The sequence below is a fragment of the Ammospiza nelsoni genome, chromosome 6, assembly GCF_027579445.1.
Source record: "Ammospiza nelsoni isolate bAmmNel1 chromosome 6, bAmmNel1.pri, whole genome shotgun sequence".
NCBI lineage: Eukaryota > Metazoa > Chordata > Aves > Passeriformes > Passerellidae > Ammospiza > Ammospiza nelsoni.
The window spans coordinates 17,699,935-17,716,646 of NC_080638.1; the positions used below are offsets into that span (position 1 = coordinate 17,699,935).

The 16,712-nt window shown below is 39.9% G+C and overlaps 1 protein-coding gene across 1 annotated transcript in view; it reads left to right on the top strand.

Annotated features, from left to right (window-relative positions):
- The first annotated feature begins 324 nt into the window (after positions 1-324).
- The window catches only part of TRPM5 (transient receptor potential cation channel subfamily M member 5), a 35,882-nt gene continuing 19,494 nt past the window's right edge, over positions 325-16,712 (top strand). Inside the window, exons 1-10 of the mRNA XM_059474164.1 lie at positions 325-441; positions 1,404-1,584; positions 2,806-2,972; positions 6,069-6,249; positions 8,696-8,760; positions 10,561-10,752; positions 12,063-12,165; positions 13,061-13,179; positions 13,800-14,150; positions 16,227-16,358. Coding sequence (XP_059330147.1) covers positions 325-441; positions 1,404-1,584; positions 2,806-2,972; positions 6,069-6,249; positions 8,696-8,760; positions 10,561-10,752; positions 12,063-12,165; positions 13,061-13,179; positions 13,800-14,150; positions 16,227-16,358 — 1,608 coding nt within the window. The remainder of the gene's footprint in view (positions 442-1,403; positions 1,585-2,805; positions 2,973-6,068; positions 6,250-8,695; positions 8,761-10,560; positions 10,753-12,062; positions 12,166-13,060; positions 13,180-13,799; positions 14,151-16,226; positions 16,359-16,712) is intronic.

Consider the following 16,712-nt stretch of genomic DNA (forward strand, 5'->3'; position numbering starts at 1 on the left):
TTTGCATCTCAGCTTTCTGTCTGCTGAATGAGAGTTCAGGAAGCCCTATTTCTTTGTGCCTTTTTAGACCTTTGGTTACACAGTGCTGGTGTGGAATCTGCCTTCTGTATGCAGCATCTGACATTTGGTACTAAGACCTCCAAATTTTAGCTAACCATTACAGGCATGATAGTGAAAAAAGTGAAACATTTGGCTAAAACCTGATCTAGATATGTTTTAATGGATTTTGTGGCCTCCCCAGTTTACATGACTTTTCATTTGTCAACTTTCTGTCATCTCAGTGAACATCTTGGTCCTCTGGTGCTCCATCACCTTATGAATTCAATGGTGGAAATGGAAACCAAGCTCTACAGCGGTGACAAAGAGGAAGCCTTCAAAAGAGAATTCCCTTACTGTATAGGAGAAATAGACTTCACAGCTTTGGGGAAGAACCATGGAAAGGTATGGGCACTGAGGAGTTTTAACCCTTTTACAGTACTGCTGCTCTTAGCAGTAAATGCAGAGTCTGCAACAGTGAGGGTCGATGTGCCACAGAATGAGACACCACATTATGCCCCAAGTGAGGACCATGCCTTCCTGAACATGAATGTGATCTAAACCATGGCCTTTTAATATTCAGAAATCAATCACCTGATTTGCAATTACATGACACAAGTACATGTGATCACTTTTCCCTTTAAAAGAAAAATCAGTTATGTGCCCTGCTTCCTTCATTTTCTATCTTTCCCTGGTTGAACCCACCAAAAATTAATCACTATGGATTTTGACATTTTAAACATACTTTTGAGCTGTTTAAAGGTTTTCCTTAAAGCTCTCTCTCTGTTCTGCTGATATGCAGAGAGGGATGTATGTGGACTAACCCACCTCCTCACTAGTCCCATGCACAAGTTAGTACTAGAGCAGAAGGAATTCCTAGGAATTCCTAAAGTCTACCCCAAGGTTTCACCATAGTTTCAGCATTGAGTCTTAAGCAGAAAAGCGAAATATATACAGAATTGGAAGGAGCAGTAGATTCATGTAACGTGTCCTCAAAAAACAGATATAAAATCAGGTAAATACTTCAGCTTCTGCAGAAACAAAAAACACCTACAGAATTTGTTGGCTTTCCTAAGCTGCCATGAAACTGAAGGCAATTCAAGAGAAAGCTGTAAGGGAGACTGTGATTTGTCAGTCTGCAACACAGGACTAACCCGTGGAACTGACCCAATTAGTGAGGTAGCAATTATACAAAAGTCTGCTAAGTTAATTCAACTATTCAGTTCTCCGTCAAATCTTGCTCAACTATTTTTTTCTTAAATATCCAAGTTGATGATAATTTCCCTCTGCATTTACCATGAACAGACCCTTTACTGTATTTTTCCATGCTGTTGTTATTCATTGGGTTTTTCTTGTGTTTGTTGAAGTTTATGAAGGTCCAGAGTACCATTCACCCTGGAATTATATTTGAAGTTATGCTCAACAAATGGAATCTACCGGCCCCCAATTTGGTTATCTCTTTAGTAGGGGGAGAAGAAGATTTTCAGATGAAGCCTTGGCTACGGGACACCTTAAAGAAAGGATTTATAAAGGCAGCTGAAAGCACAGGTGAGTGCTTTAGGCTTCAAAGAAGAAATTTGTATTCCTGATGGATATTCTCACACCTAGACCCCAGTGATCTGGAAATTACAATGGGCCTGCTCACACAATTATTTTTGAAAATTCAAGACTTTGCTGAATGCAACCTACATGTAAATACCTTTGAAAATGAAAAATATTGTATTATAGTAGCAAAAATAAGTTCTTTCAAAGCAAATCACTCTAGGTAACCATTTCTGAAATGTGAAATTACCTGATATTATTCCCTCAGAGCTGACACTAGAAATATAGCATCAAAATGGGACCAAATACAACTGCCCCTCTTTTGTGCCATAACAAAATAATTCTGAGGAGAGCAGAACAATTTGACTTCAACAAGAGTGAACTTAAGTAAAAAAAAAAGAATTTCTGCATTCTCACATGCAAAATACAGTGAAAATATCTGTGAGCATTTCACAGCAAGCTCTTGGTTAACTTCAGTGCTCCAGACAAGATTGTACCAGTTTTGCTCTTTGTAATGAGACAGCCCAGTACCAGAGCTCTTTTTGCTACTTTTGTGCCACACAGATATTCTCTACCTCCATCTTTCTGTACTTCAGACTGGGCAGCATCAAGATTCCCAATTATTTTATGTTACTTATTTGAAAATGGTCAGCTTGCTTTTTACCTAGGGTTCTCCAAATTCCTTGTCACTGTAACAACACTGCTCTAAATTCTATTATCCTGAAGAATTCATGCTCCACACGCCCACAAGAACAGAAGAACTCCAGTTTAGGCAGGTTACACCTGAGCTCTTCTGCTAAAAGGTGACTGCATGGGACTTTTTAGGCCTCAATTCAAGTCAACAACTTCCCTGACTCTGCCCCTTTCCTCTCCCTTGTAAACCTGGTACAGGGATGTTTCTGCTCACATGTAGCCAGTGAGTAACTCCAGAGTGGACACAGCATTCTTGATGAGCATATTAACATCAGAGTAAAGATGGCCACGTTGCATCACATGATATACGAAGAACGTTTGCTTGAGCTCACAATTTCTTCTTGTTTCCCTTATTAAAGTCTTATTTACTTTGCATGTATTTTAATTCTAAAAGCTATATTCCATCAAGACCTGCCTTCACTTTATCTATTTTTTAAAAACCCTTAAGTCCAGTGCTGTAAGTAACGCTACTTGACACACAAACACTTTGCAATACAAAGAAATTCCCTGACAGCTTTTTAAACACCATTTCAGGTGCCTGGATTTTCACCAGTGCTCTGCGTGTGGGAGTGACAAGGCACTTGGTGCAAGCAGTGCGAGACCTTGCCCTGGCCAGCACCTCGTCCACCCTGAGTGTGATTGCCATAGGAATAGCTTCACTCAGGGAAATCCAGCACAGAGAAATCCTGGAAAACACAAAGGTACTGCTCTCTTAGTCCGTTGTTCGGATGGAAGCCACACCCTTACAGAATTTGTAACTCATTGACAGAACAACTTTGATGTAACTTTAAAGAAACAAACAAACAAACAGAAGTGAGGTTTGAGCTGTGTTTTGGGAGAACGCAGAAACAGAGCTCAAGGATTGTTGGATGATTCTGTGCCCTTCGCGCCCAGCGGGTGGCAGCATTAGGCATCATTAGGCATCAGAAAAGCGAGCAGCACAGGTTTGAACGTCAAGAAAATATCCCAGAATAAGGGACTTTGCATGGATTTCTCCCTTGTCCACTTACTGCAGAAGCACTTACTCCTAGCTATTACATAAACACTGCAAAAAGCATATTTTATATTATGAGACACCAGACATAAATATTCCAGGACAAATTTTTCTTTAAGTAGCCAATGAATTGTTATTTAATACACAAAAACTTGCTCAATACAACAGGCTAAAAATACCAGCCATGCAGGATTTCACCTAGTTATAGGGAATCCTCAAACTGGGTCAGGGGGATCAAAGTTCTTGGGAAGAAAACAGAAACAACACACCAACAAATAAATAACCTCACCCAACAAAACTGTTGCTGAAAGCATTGCTGCTGAATGGACACAAAAGTGGAGAGAAAAAAAAGAAATAGCATTCCCTTCTGTCACTGGATATACAGTCTGTCCTAAGTGGAATATTATAACAACAAAATAGGTGTTTAATGACAGTGAATGACAGTTTCTCGGTACTATTTATACCCTGCAGAAGCCAAGAAACAAATGACAAAGACAGCCCTTTGAATTCATACTTAGTTGTTCTCTCACTCAGGCCTGAAAGTACCAGCTAGAGGCTGAGAGACCTAGCCAGACCATACCAGCAACTTATTGTCATTGGTCTTTTTTACCTTTTTTTTTTTTTTTTTTTTGTTTTTTTTTTTTTTTTTTTGTTTTTTTTTTTTTTTTGTTTTTTTTTTGCCAATGACAACTACCTGTGTGCTCTACCAGGTGGGACTCTTTAGCTGGAAGACTTTAACCTATTGTGTGGCAACCAGGCCAAAAAGGCCTCAAAGGAAAGAATTTGGTTCATCGTGTTTGTGAATTTTGTTCAGGAAAGTTTGCAAATGCAAACTATTTCACCTCCCTTCTAGGCCAAGTGATGAAAATGCATCTGGATCTTTTCCTATCAGCAGCTACAAAACAAGTGCATGCTCTTTTTATTTTCTCCCCTTCAACTAAATCCCAAATTTTTTGTTAAGGGATATTTTGCAAAGAGCATTCTTGACTCTATGACTTCTGGCACAGCTTACACCCAAAGATATTTTGGTTTTTAGTCAGTAACTTAAAGACAAAGGAACTACAGACAGGGATGTTGATCTAAACCCAACTCTCTCTATATTTGGCACTAACACAAGCAGCTTGTTGTAGAAAATAGGGCTAACAACCCCCACTAGCAAGGAGAAAAACAAGCCCTGAAATCAGCGGATTGCTCATGTTGTAGTAAAGCAGATGGGATTTAATTTCTTTATGTAGGAAAACCTAATTTTTTATTTATATAACTAATTTTTATATAGTTTTCATAGCTCTTGTATTCAGCTCTAATTGGTTAGTAGTTTTTGCTACTTAATTTACTGGTTAGTAAATGGCATTTTGTGTGTTTATCAAATTTCTCTATTTTTGGATAGTTTACATATTTTTTTACAGATTCTCATGGGGCAGATTTCTTGTTTTTGTAGGTGTGAACAACTCTGTTACTAGAATAGTTTGTTTTTTTAACTGACTTTTTATTCCTTTGATTCTTTCTTATGGTAACTTATAGGCTAAGTTGGTAATTCAACAGAACAAAGCCTAATTTTATAAAACTTTTATAATATCATTACTTATATACAACACCCTCCTATCTCTTCTGTGTTAATGGTATGCTTTAAACATCATTGAAAGATGACATCCACGTTTTCAGGGAATAGAGAGGAAAATTCCCAAAGGCTTTTTTCAATTGGTTGTTGTGTCTCGGGGTCCTAATCAAAGGCCAGATCTTTGGTGAGGAGGATTAATGTTACATGGCAGCAGAATAGAGGCACACCCTCTGTCAAAGCAAAATCTGAAGGAAATTATTTATGTGAAGGAGGTTTCCCCAAGGAAGGAGAGACAGAGAGAAGAAAGTGAAAGAAACATGCAAGTTTACTGCTTTTTAGTGTGGGGGGAAAATGCAATACACAGTGACAACTGCCAAGATTTTAAACAGTTGTGTTAATCTACCTGCTTGCAAGAGGACAATGATTAGGAAAATGAAAATGAATAATCAGACATTCACAGCCTGGAATGCTGTACCAAAGTGGATGGGCAACAAAGAGAAAGAAAGATTTATAAAGATTTATTAAGAAAGAAAGGGGAGTTTGAAAAAGTGTATGCATAGAAGCCCATGTGTAGTGCAATATTTAGAGCAAAAGACTGTAGCAGGGGTTCTGTTTTACCTAGAAGATGAGTTTGTGCCAAAAAAAAAGCATAAATAATTTAAAGGTATAACACCACTCACCCAAAATAAAAGAGGATTCCCATTTCTAAAGTCTGTCTGCCGCTCTCTCTTTTAGAACACAATTTCCAAACTGAGAATAACCATCAGATTTCATACAACCCTGTCAATTGAGCAAAGCTGTGTATAAATTGACAGGGACATGGAGCAGGCTAACTCATTCACTGGCCTAAACATGGACAAAACACTTATGAAATTAATAGTCTGCCCCTCTTCACCCCAGCTGAGGCTTCACATCTCCATACACAATTATCAGGTCCCATGGCCCCTTTCCATTCATACAAGAAACCATTCCAAAACCCGCATTCCAGAGATGATGATTGATATCACTGTATTTTGCAGAGGCCAAGAGGGAAACTTCAGGGACTCCAGCTATCAGTCCTGCCAAATCTGGCTGCTTCCAGAAGGAACAGATTTTCTATCTTCACCCTTTTTTAAGGGTCTATCAAAGTGTCTCCCAAGTGGTGAGCTGTGTCAGGGTGCAGACAGCACAGAAATGGAGAGGAAGGACATTGAAACAGGGGCTGGGCTTTGCAGAGAGCACTGACATCTCCCCTCCTCCCTCTAGAGTGAAAGCCTTGTACACTACCAGTCAGATGACAGCACCCAAGGCCCACTGTATTCCCTGGACCACAACCACTCCCACTTCATTTTGGTGGAGCACGGCACGGCAGAGGAGCCGGACGGAACCGCCAAGCTGCGCCTGGCCTTGGAGAGGCACATCTCGGAGCAGCGCACGGGATACGGGGGTGAGCGCCTCTGGGCACATCCAGCCTGAGCCAGGCTGACAGCACGGTCCTAGCCCTAGTTACACCCCAAAGGTGGCTCCAGCTCTCAGGTGACAGCACGGTCCTAGCCCTAGTTACACCCCAAAGGTGGCTCCAGCCTCAGATGGGCCTACAGAGGCAAGACCAAGTCAAGACTCTTGTCATCGTGTGAGAGGCACAACGACAGTGATGTCTGACGTTGAGAAAGGTGCTCTTTGAAGCAAAAATCTGGGCTTTTATTGCATCTCCTTAAATGTAGCTCAAAGCTGGCCTTCAAAGCACAGCTCAGATTGCCTTAAAAGACAACATATGGAAAATAAATCCAGCTTCAAGTGCCTTTACCGGTGGTTCTAAGAGATTGATAGTCACTGTTGAATACTTTCATTGCCTCTCACACACAGGGTCTTGAATTGCTCCCACACTGGAAGAAAAGACTTGTTCCAAAGCCCTCTGAAATATTTTAAGCCATATTTGTTTAGGGATAACATCTTATCCTGGGTAAACACTGTAGCATCTAATGCCCATTTGAATCTGTGATCTTTTATGTAATAAGAACTGAGTTTTGGGCAGGTCTAGTATTTGTGGAAAAAACTCAGTGGTTGAGAGACTTTTACCTTTGCTTTGTTTGTGCCATACATGCAGTGCTAGCACAGCTGAAACAGGAGAGACAGCTCACTTGTTCACAGCTGTGTGCATCAATGGAATATCCACTTTCACAGCCCATGGGGTGGTAGCACAGAGGCACCTGAGAGCACAAACACACCTGAAGAATCCTTACCTGGTGACTCAGATGGGAACAACCACAGGCAGGCTGTAAGGGTAGCCTGAGGTTGCAGTGCTGAGAGTTACAAAGCAGCCTCTTTCTGCTCACCAGCCAAATCTGATTGAACAAATCTCAGGGAAACAGAATTCTGACAAACAATGCTGATTCATATGACAAATACTTTGCTGGAACATACTGAATTCAGTGTTATCTTCTATTGACAAAGCCAATGTCATTCCTTTAAGCTCATTTATAAACAGACTGAGCAAAGCTATGTGGCTTTACTATAGTACAACATTTTAATAAGGTCATGTGGAATTTCCCTGTTTAAAAAAACACCAACTAGAAGTCTTTAAGAATAATTATTTTATCTATATTTATATTCACTGAATATTTTTTACAATTGAGGACTTTCCAGATTCACAGCGTAAAGTCAGAATCCACATGACTCTCCTCTGGCTAAATTTTAACTAAATCTATGGCAAATGAAGAATATTTGTAGCCTGAAACATACTTGAGGAGCCTGTAGTCCCAGAGGTCACTCTTCAAAGAGCATCACGTTAGAGAGGAGTGACAATGCCATGCCATTCAGTAAAACAAATTAAATTTCTTGCCAAACATATCCTGGCTACAGCTCAGTCCAACCTTATCTCTGTAGTCATCTCAAAAGAAATACAAAAAATAGCAAGTAGAGATCTGTACTGAATTTTGGGAGATCTACAAAGGGAAGCATAAAAAAATTGTTTGAACCAAATGCCTTTTATCTTCCATCTGAAAGAGGCATTAATCTCTTGATATTACTGTTTTGATTGAGCTCCTTCAGGCCAATCTATAGTCACCTTTGCATTGCAGAATTCAGCATTTGCAGTAAAAGCCATCCAAAACTCTGTGGGCCCCTGTAGGAGGATGGCTTAGGACAGGGACCCTGACCTCCTTTCTTTCCCCAGTACCATGACATGTTAAATATTTCATTAGCATTTCTTTTAAAAGTATCAGACTGTGTTATTGTTATTAATCACCACACCGGGCTGTACTGAATGAAACTTTAAGCTGTTTAAGCCGAGTAAAAAATAGATGGTTTCTATCAACTTTTATCTGACTCATCCTGCCCAGTCTACACAGTCAGCCTCTTCATATTCTTAAATCCTCCTTTCAGAAGGCTTTTGTCCTGGATTCCAGTCCCCCTTCCAGCACACACTGGGCACGTGCATAACACCCAGGACGAGCTGAGAGCTTTTCACCTCACTGTGTCTTGCTGGAAGATGGTTCTCTGGAAACCCACCAGCCCTGGGCTGCACCCTAGCGCAGCTCCCTTGCTCCCCAGCCTGACACCCCTGCAGTAAATAAATAACTTTAAAAGCCAGCACTGGCATGACACACAGAGGTGCCAATATCCATATTTTGCAGCTGAGGTCAGAACAACCTGGACTGCTTGCCAGGGATCACACAAAATTTCCAAGGCAAAGGTGCCTTTGTCCTGAATCCTAGGCCAGGACCCCTCTGTTAGGTCAGTGTTATTCTCTTCTCTTGCCACATCCTTCTGCAGGTTCATGTAGAGACCAAAACAGCACATAGGAGGAGAAATATTTTCAAGGGGTCAACAAAACAGCAATAGGCTGTTTAAAAAGCTGCTACTTTTTAAAAATTAAACCTTCTGTTTTGCAGGAACAGGTAGCATAGAGATCCCCGTGCTGTGCTTGCTGGTAAATGGAGGACCAGACACACTTGAGGTAAGAAGCTGTTTTCAGCTTTGGAAAAATAAATTAACTGGTGCCAAGTAATTAATGGAAAATTTGGCTGTATGACAAACACATCTATTGGCACTTTACATGAAGTCAAAACTCACATCTATACGCCATTAAGAACTGAATTCTGTTAGTATTAAATTTGAGAGTATTTGTTTGGGAGAAATATTTACTTTTGAATAGGCACCAACTGATCATTAAAACTTCCATTGCTAGCTTGTCCAGTGGGATGAAAGAATCCAAACCCAAAACAAACCCACAGAAACCAGGTCCAGATCTAGGGAAACAGAAATACTCTGTTATAACTTGAGGGGAAAAAAAAAAAAAAAGAAAAAAAAGAGGAATCTTTTAGTGCTGTTCAGCCCAGAGTTCAGAGGAAGCACAAGACCAGGTTTGCTGGATGTGCCATTTAAAAAGGGTGTCCTGGTTCCACTGAGCAAAACTACATTGTAGGATTGAAGACTGGAGTGTTGTCTGATAATAATCCCAAATCTTCTTCAGCAAAGGATCAGTTTTGATTTGTTTTCCTGAGTGGTTCTACATCTTAAAGAACTTGTTAACAAGGAAATAGTCTTTGACTTTTATTCTACTTTACTTATCTTTTTTATGGTACTCTGGGTCTAGAAAACCTTTAGAGAGATGTAATTTAACTATAATTTAAGGTTTCCAGGTGCTGAGACTGTGACATGCAAGCTGGTAACCACTTTCCAGAATAATGACTCCTTTCTGGGGATGTTTTCTAGTTTCAATTTCTTGTATCTTGTCATAACTTTTGTCAGCTGGATTAAAACATGCACTCATATCATATTAGAAATCTCTCTGCTTAAACAAAGATTACATCACCTCATGAGCTTGCTTCATTTCTTTCATGAGAAGCTAAATATTGCAGTGTTTCCTTTATCTTTGGTTTAGAAAAATTCCATGTTATGACATCTAAATCCTCTTTTCAAAGTTTTACAGAACAGTGTGACTGGAAGACAAAAAGTGAATGGCTGGAGATCCTCTAAACAGATATGTGCTGGGAATGGATGACTGGCCACACTTTTTTAGAATACCAACTTCTTAAATGGATTTCTTAAAATGGATAATACACACCAGAGACTACAAACAGTTTAAAAAAAAACCCTCAATATCTAAACTAAAGAAAAAAACCCTTGCATCACAATTGAATCAATGCAGTCTTGTACAACTCCAGAGGAAGAAACAGACTGGCAGCAAAGAGACGTTTTTGCAATCATGATGCCATAGCCTCTGCTCTCCTCTCTCAACAACCTGCCTGACTCATTCTAATTGCACAAGTAATAGAATTAGTAGCCTTTAACTCTTGTAGTTGCTATGATTCAGTGTTTTTTTCCTGTAGCTCAATGTTGTAATCCCAGAGGCAAATTCCTGATTTTCAGAACATATTGCCAGGTTCAGCAGACAGAAAAAAAAGCCTGCTGGTAATTTCTGTACAGGGTTACTCCCTTGCACTTGACTATGCTGAAACAGAGACTTCAGGGGGAAAAAAATGTCAGGGTCAATGAAATTATATGCATTGTTTGTCCAAATTGGGTTGCTTAGCTACTCAGCAGATGTGTCATGAAAAGAAGCATAGTCAGAGGCTATACATGGATGACCTGCTACAGAATTCAAAAAATCCTAATAGCTTAGAGGAGTCTGGACTGATTCCATAGTGAATCTGATTTAGGTACACATTTATTCCTCATTTGCTAGAAGTTCTTCTCTTGAAAAACATTTTCTTTCCACTTATGAATTTTAAAAACATCTTATTTTGAACTACAGAGAATTTGCAGCGGGTTGGAAAATTCTGCTCCCTGGCTTATCTTAGCAGGGTCTGGAGGTACAGCTGACATCCTAGCAGCATTCATGAATGACCCACAGCTTATCATGCCAGAAGCTGTTGAAAAGCAATTTAAGGAGAAATTCCCTGCAGAGAGCTTCTTGTGGAAGGACATTCTCCAGTGGACATTGACAGTGAGTTCACAGTTTGATAAGCCATCATGTTTACAAGGCCATCCCCTAACACTTGTAGCTTTGGTAGCCCCTTCAGTACAGGTTTGGCAAGAAGCTGCTCAGAAATTTTGGGAACTCCAGTGCTTTGACACTGGTGCCATAGAATGCCTCTCTAGCATTAAAAATCAAGTGGTCATTTGATCATGCAAACTGCTTTGTTGCCCCAGGAATTCACTGAACACTGAGGGCTCTGTCCTTCCTCAATTACTTCCTCAAGTAACAGCCAGCACCCAGGAACCCGACAGTCCTCCTGTGGGACACCAAGCATTATTTATATCCACAGCTGTGCAGCTTGTGCAGCTGTGACAGAAGAGACCTAATTCACGACCTACAGCTGTTAAATGGAAACCGGGCTGTGGATAAGCATGAATAAATTAAGTAGAATGAAGCGTGCTTAGAAATGATCCTATCTATTGTCAGTTACTTGTTCTTTAAGTATCATTGTTCTTAAAACGGAGAGACAAAACAGATTCAGAGATCTTCTTTACTCTTTGTCTTGGGGTACAGTTGCACAAGCCTTTTAGGAACAAATGCCCACTCTGAGATTGTCCTTGTGTGAAGAGTAGTGGGTGCCTCTGAGATAAACCAAGTCCTCCTGACCTGGCTCACCACTTATTCTTTGCATGCCCTGCCACAATCCTCAGCTTTAAAAGTTCCTCATATTAATTCCATTAGGAAGAACTTTACCAATCACTAACAAAAGGGGATGAAAAGCACCTGGAAGCAATATTGCCAGAGGCTCACAAAGTCTCAGTGCAGCTGCACTGCAAGAAAGAAAACTCAATAAACAGAGAAGCAGAAGGAAAGATGAGAGTACTGTATATATATCAATATTTGAGGACTTCTACTCAGAGAAGAGTTAGAGACTATGCTTTTGAATAAACAACTCAGAGAGCAAAACTTAAATGTCAAAGCAGGATGAGGTAAAATGAAACTAATGTTATGCTGGCTATAACGTGACTTTGAGTAAAATAAGAATGTAAGTTAAGGAAGGATCTTTTAATTAAAGCACTGGTTCTCAGAATATCCAAATTCTATTCCTCCTGTCCTGGTAGGTCACTCAGAAAAGGCAGTAAAAATCCCCCCCTTGCCTTAGGAGTTATTTATACATGGGAAACAAGTAATATTGGCCTGCTTCCCAAACCTCAGCTTTACAACTAGAATGTAAATTTTTGGGAAATACCATCTGGGTGATCTCTCCTGGGCATTTGGGCACTATTGTGCATCCAAAGGATACTGTGTAAAATGACTTTTGTTTTGACTCCAAACAGATTCAGAATATTATTTCACACCAGCATCTTCTAACTCTGCACAACTTTGAGCAAGATGGTTCAGAAGAACTAGACACAGTCATTTTGAAAGCCTTAGTAAAAGGTGAGATACAATAAGCCAACATTGTAATGTTTGTCTTACTTGACTTCTATGCCATAAATATATTTCCTATTTTTCCAGTGCAAATTCAGTTGACTGTTGGATCAGATATCATTTCTGATGCTCTGTTCTTTTGCTTGTTTATTGACAAATTAACTGTGGCAGTTACTGTAACTCTTGTGAGCTTCCTTTAAACTAGTGTTTGCTTTTAAATTTCATGCTATTGTATGATTCTATTTCAGCCACTCCTTTATTTCACTAATTGCTTCTCTTAATAACATAGGCTGTAAAAGAACTGAAATATACTGGAGCAGTATATTATTCCAATTAAACCACAAAAGAAACCTCAATGAAAACAGAACCAAAACTCACAAGTGACCAAAACTACCTTTGTTTCAGAAACAATCAATCAATTTCTCCTATAAGAAATCTCCGCTATATCTTCTGAAAGAATACATTACTTGTGCTGCCATTTATTTCAGTTTCTGTTAACTTTATGGTTTGTGTTAGCTTAAACTTAGCATGGGAGCAAAAAAAGAAAAAAGACATTCCGTTCCTGATGTGCTAATTGACACAAGGCAAAACCAACAGCCAGACCTGTCCCCTGCTTTCTGCAGGCCAGAGTCCCTCTTGATATCCAACAGCCATTAATGCTTAATGCTGTTTATAGGGTTCATCTAGAAAAAAATAACATTTTTGAATATTAATGCTTCTTAATTTAGGAAAACACTGCTGTGAAGGGTTTCTGGTTAAGCAATCCACAGATTTGTGACAGCTGAAGAAGAGTTTGCATTGCTAATCGAAGTACCAATACTATATTAAACTCAACCATAACTGTAAAGTTGAAACATAACTGTAAAGTACTGACTTTATTTGCATTTCCTATTTTTTTTTCCAGCCTGTAAAAGTCAGAGTCAGGAGGCTCAGGAATATCTGGATGAACTGAAACTGGCAGTGGCCTGGAATAGGGTCGACATTGCTAAAAGTGAAATATTCAATGGTGACGTGGAGTGGAAGGTAACAGGCTTTTTTGTCTTAGAGGACACTCAGTGTATGTTCCACTGTGTACAGGACACTGGAGCATCCCAAAAGATGGCTTCAGTTTTTACCAGTACCTGCACACTCTACTGAGAGATTGGGCAGGGGTTTATACTTCCTGAGGCTGTTTGTCTTTCTGGGCCCCTGTATGATAATGGCTGAAGACAGAGGAACAACTCAGTGGTCATCATCCCTTTCTTGAGCTGTTTGAGAGCAACAATCTTTCTCCCCTTCTATACAGACCTTTAAAGCAAACAAACCAAAGCACAAGAAGCAGGGAAATATTACTGTTAGAAGGTGGCATGAAGAATGTCACTGTTTTCAGTTGCTGTATAAATACCCAGTGTGGTAGGTACCTCACACTGAGTCCTACAGCACACAATTTATGTTGATGCTGTAACATTAATGCTGGCACAGACATTTTGTCAGAGAAAAATGAAGAGAGTTCCACCTCTTTCTCATTGTACTCACTGTTGACTGGTGGAAGACAAAATGTGCCTGTCTTCATGTTAAATCTAACCTCTCTCATCATCCATCCATTATTAACCCTCAAAATTTCCTTTTTTGGTTTGATTTTTTTTCCTCTTTCATCAATCTAGTCCTGTGACCTGGAGGAAGTGATGATGGATGCTCTAGTCAACAACAAACCAGAATTTGTGAAGTTATTTATTGACAATGGGGCTAACATATATGAATTCCTGACCTACAGTCGGTTGCAGAGACTCTACTGTTCCATTTCTCAGAAATGTCTGCTCTATGAACTTCTCCTGAAGAAGCATGAAGAAAGCAAACTGACCTCGGCAGGGCACACTGGTCAGCAGCAAAGTGACCAGAAGAGCACCTGCCCTCTCTTCACTCTCACTGAGGTCTCCAGAGTTCTCAAGGATTTTCTTGATGATGCATGCAAAGGTTTCTATCAAGACCTCAGACATGAAGGCAAGAAGAAATCTGTGAGTCACAACTCTGCATCATTGCTCCCCTCCAGTTTAGAATTTGTACAGTCTTAACTAGGTCTAGTCTTTGGGGTGGGGCAGGGAACAGCTTTAGTTAAAGTAGTATGGGGAATACAAATAAGATTTACATTTACTAGGGAGTAATTAGACATAAAAATAGCGGTCTGCTTTTCTTGTACAGAATTTCAAGAAGTAGTACTGGAAAGGCAATTTTCTTTTTAGGAGAAGGAAAAGCAGGCAGTGGAGATTTTCAATCCCAGGTCTAAAAATGGTCACCTTTGTACACAAAACTATTCTCAGATTTATACTCTGTACAAGTAGACCAAACTCAGATATTGATATTCAGTAATATCCAGTATTTGATATTTGCCTTTAGATAATTTTAGTCTTTTTAAGGAGTGCCAGAACACAGAGCAAGGAATAGGCACAATTATGTGATGTGGGCCTGGCAGGCATGCTGGCCAACATATGACAAGGAGAATTTGTGATGGGGGTACCAGTGTGGAATGTCTATAATCCACAGTGGGGCAATAGATGCACCATCATTTTTGCATTTTGACAGGTGATTTAACATTAAAACACCTAAGTACCAAAGTGCTTGCAAAAGCATTGAAAATAATTTTGGGTGCAAGGTTTCAAAACAAAGATGTATAAAGAATTTTCATTAGAGTTTATTTTCAGACAAACTAAACAAATTAAGCCTTTTGGTATTTGCCAAGTTCTAATTACACCTAAAAAACTGTTAAAACTAGAAACCAATTTTTAAAAATATCTTATTTGAGATGTTCAATTACTTTTGCTTTGATAAAGCCTAGCTAAATTAATTAGTAGTATGAAAAGCTAAGTTAGAATCTACTCAATGTTTCTTCATTCACAAGGATGAAGAACTTGAGACAATATCTCTGAAGTCACCAAGCATACTCCAGACTTACAAACTTGCCAGAAATAAAATTTTGCCCCCAGAACCTCACTTAGCCTTTCTGGCATTTGACACAAGTGAGCTAAAGCCCAGTGCTGTAGATAAGGCCCAGGTCAGAGATCAGTTCCTGCTGCCTACTCGCTTTTTCCGTTTAAAGCTTCTTCCCATGGCTGAATCCCATTATCACTGGCAACAGAAAAAGCATCACAGTACTAGGAAACTAGCATCACTGCTGCCAAATTGTGTGTCTTCTTTCAAGTTAGGAACTAGTGGTTACAAAATCAGATGAGGCTTTTAGGCTATCTTTGTCTCCTGCAAGGCTTTCAATGCAATTTAATTGATTCAATAGCTCACTACAAACTGAAGAAACACCTCACCCCGCAAAAAAAATCCCCAAAAGTGCCATTAAAATACATTTTAACAGAATCCCATCATTTAAATTTTTTAAAAATATATTCTCACAAAACCCTGTTTAAATGAAAATAAATATACCCTGGCTGCTTCTAACCAACACAATAGATAAAAAGGTAGTTATTTTAAAATATACTTAAAATTCAGAACTTGACCTACGTGGCTACACTTCCTCTAGACTATTTTATTATCAAGTGCTAAAGGAATAAGCACTGTTCTACTTAAACTGCTCTCTGCATGAGGGAAAGGTTTCTCAAAGGAAGGACTAAAAAAGGGTATTGACGTACTCTATTCTTGTCCTGTACAGGCCTTGGCGAGATTTATTTCTGATGAAATGAAATGCCTTTTGTTCCCTTTTCTCTGAAGCCTTGTCCTCTGTGGCAGCAGAGCAGAGTCAGATATAATTGAAGGCAAGCTCAGATTAGTTAATCACAGGTTTGTCTTGTCTGATATTACACACCAGTGGTGAAACCCCAGATTCAATAAAGCCAATGAAACCTTTAGCTTTGGCTTCAATGGAGCCACCATTTGATCCAGAATGTTCTCACACATATTGGGTTATATTGGGGACACACCTTTAACTTGGTACAGAATGAGCTAATTACCTTTTGGTCCTACTGAAAAGTCAAAGAAATATGAAGTAGCCAGTGAGGCTGAAAGCATCTTAGATTGCGTCATTTGCATGTCATTTGCATGGAGTGAGACTGCCAACCAGATTTTGAATTCTTCAAACCATATTTCAGGACAAAATGAACACAAAGGGATTACCTGGGCCCTTGGACATGAACCAGAAAAGTGAAAATCCTTGGAGGGATTTGTTTGTATGGGCAGTACTTCAAAACCGGCACAAGATGGCAAACTATTTCTGGGCTATGGTAAGCTACGAGCTGGAGCTGCTTCAGGTGAAGTAATGCCATATTTCAAGTTCACGAGATGTTTTTTTGCTCAGCCTTGCACTCAATGACTGATGGGTTAGTTTCCAAAACACGAGAGGTGGCATTTATGGGCCCTTTCATCTCTGCGTGGCTCCTGCCCGCGGGGCCAGGGAGAGCAGGAGCAGGTGTAAATCAGCCCTGCTCCCGATGGGTCCCAGCTCCCAGGAGCAGGGTTTGTGCCTCCAACAGTCGGCGATTGTTTGGCCCTGAGCGTGACCCGAGGGAAGTGGGAGCAGGGAAGCATCTCCAGCTTACGTGCTGGACGCGTAGGGAGCAGCATGACGCGCTCCAAGG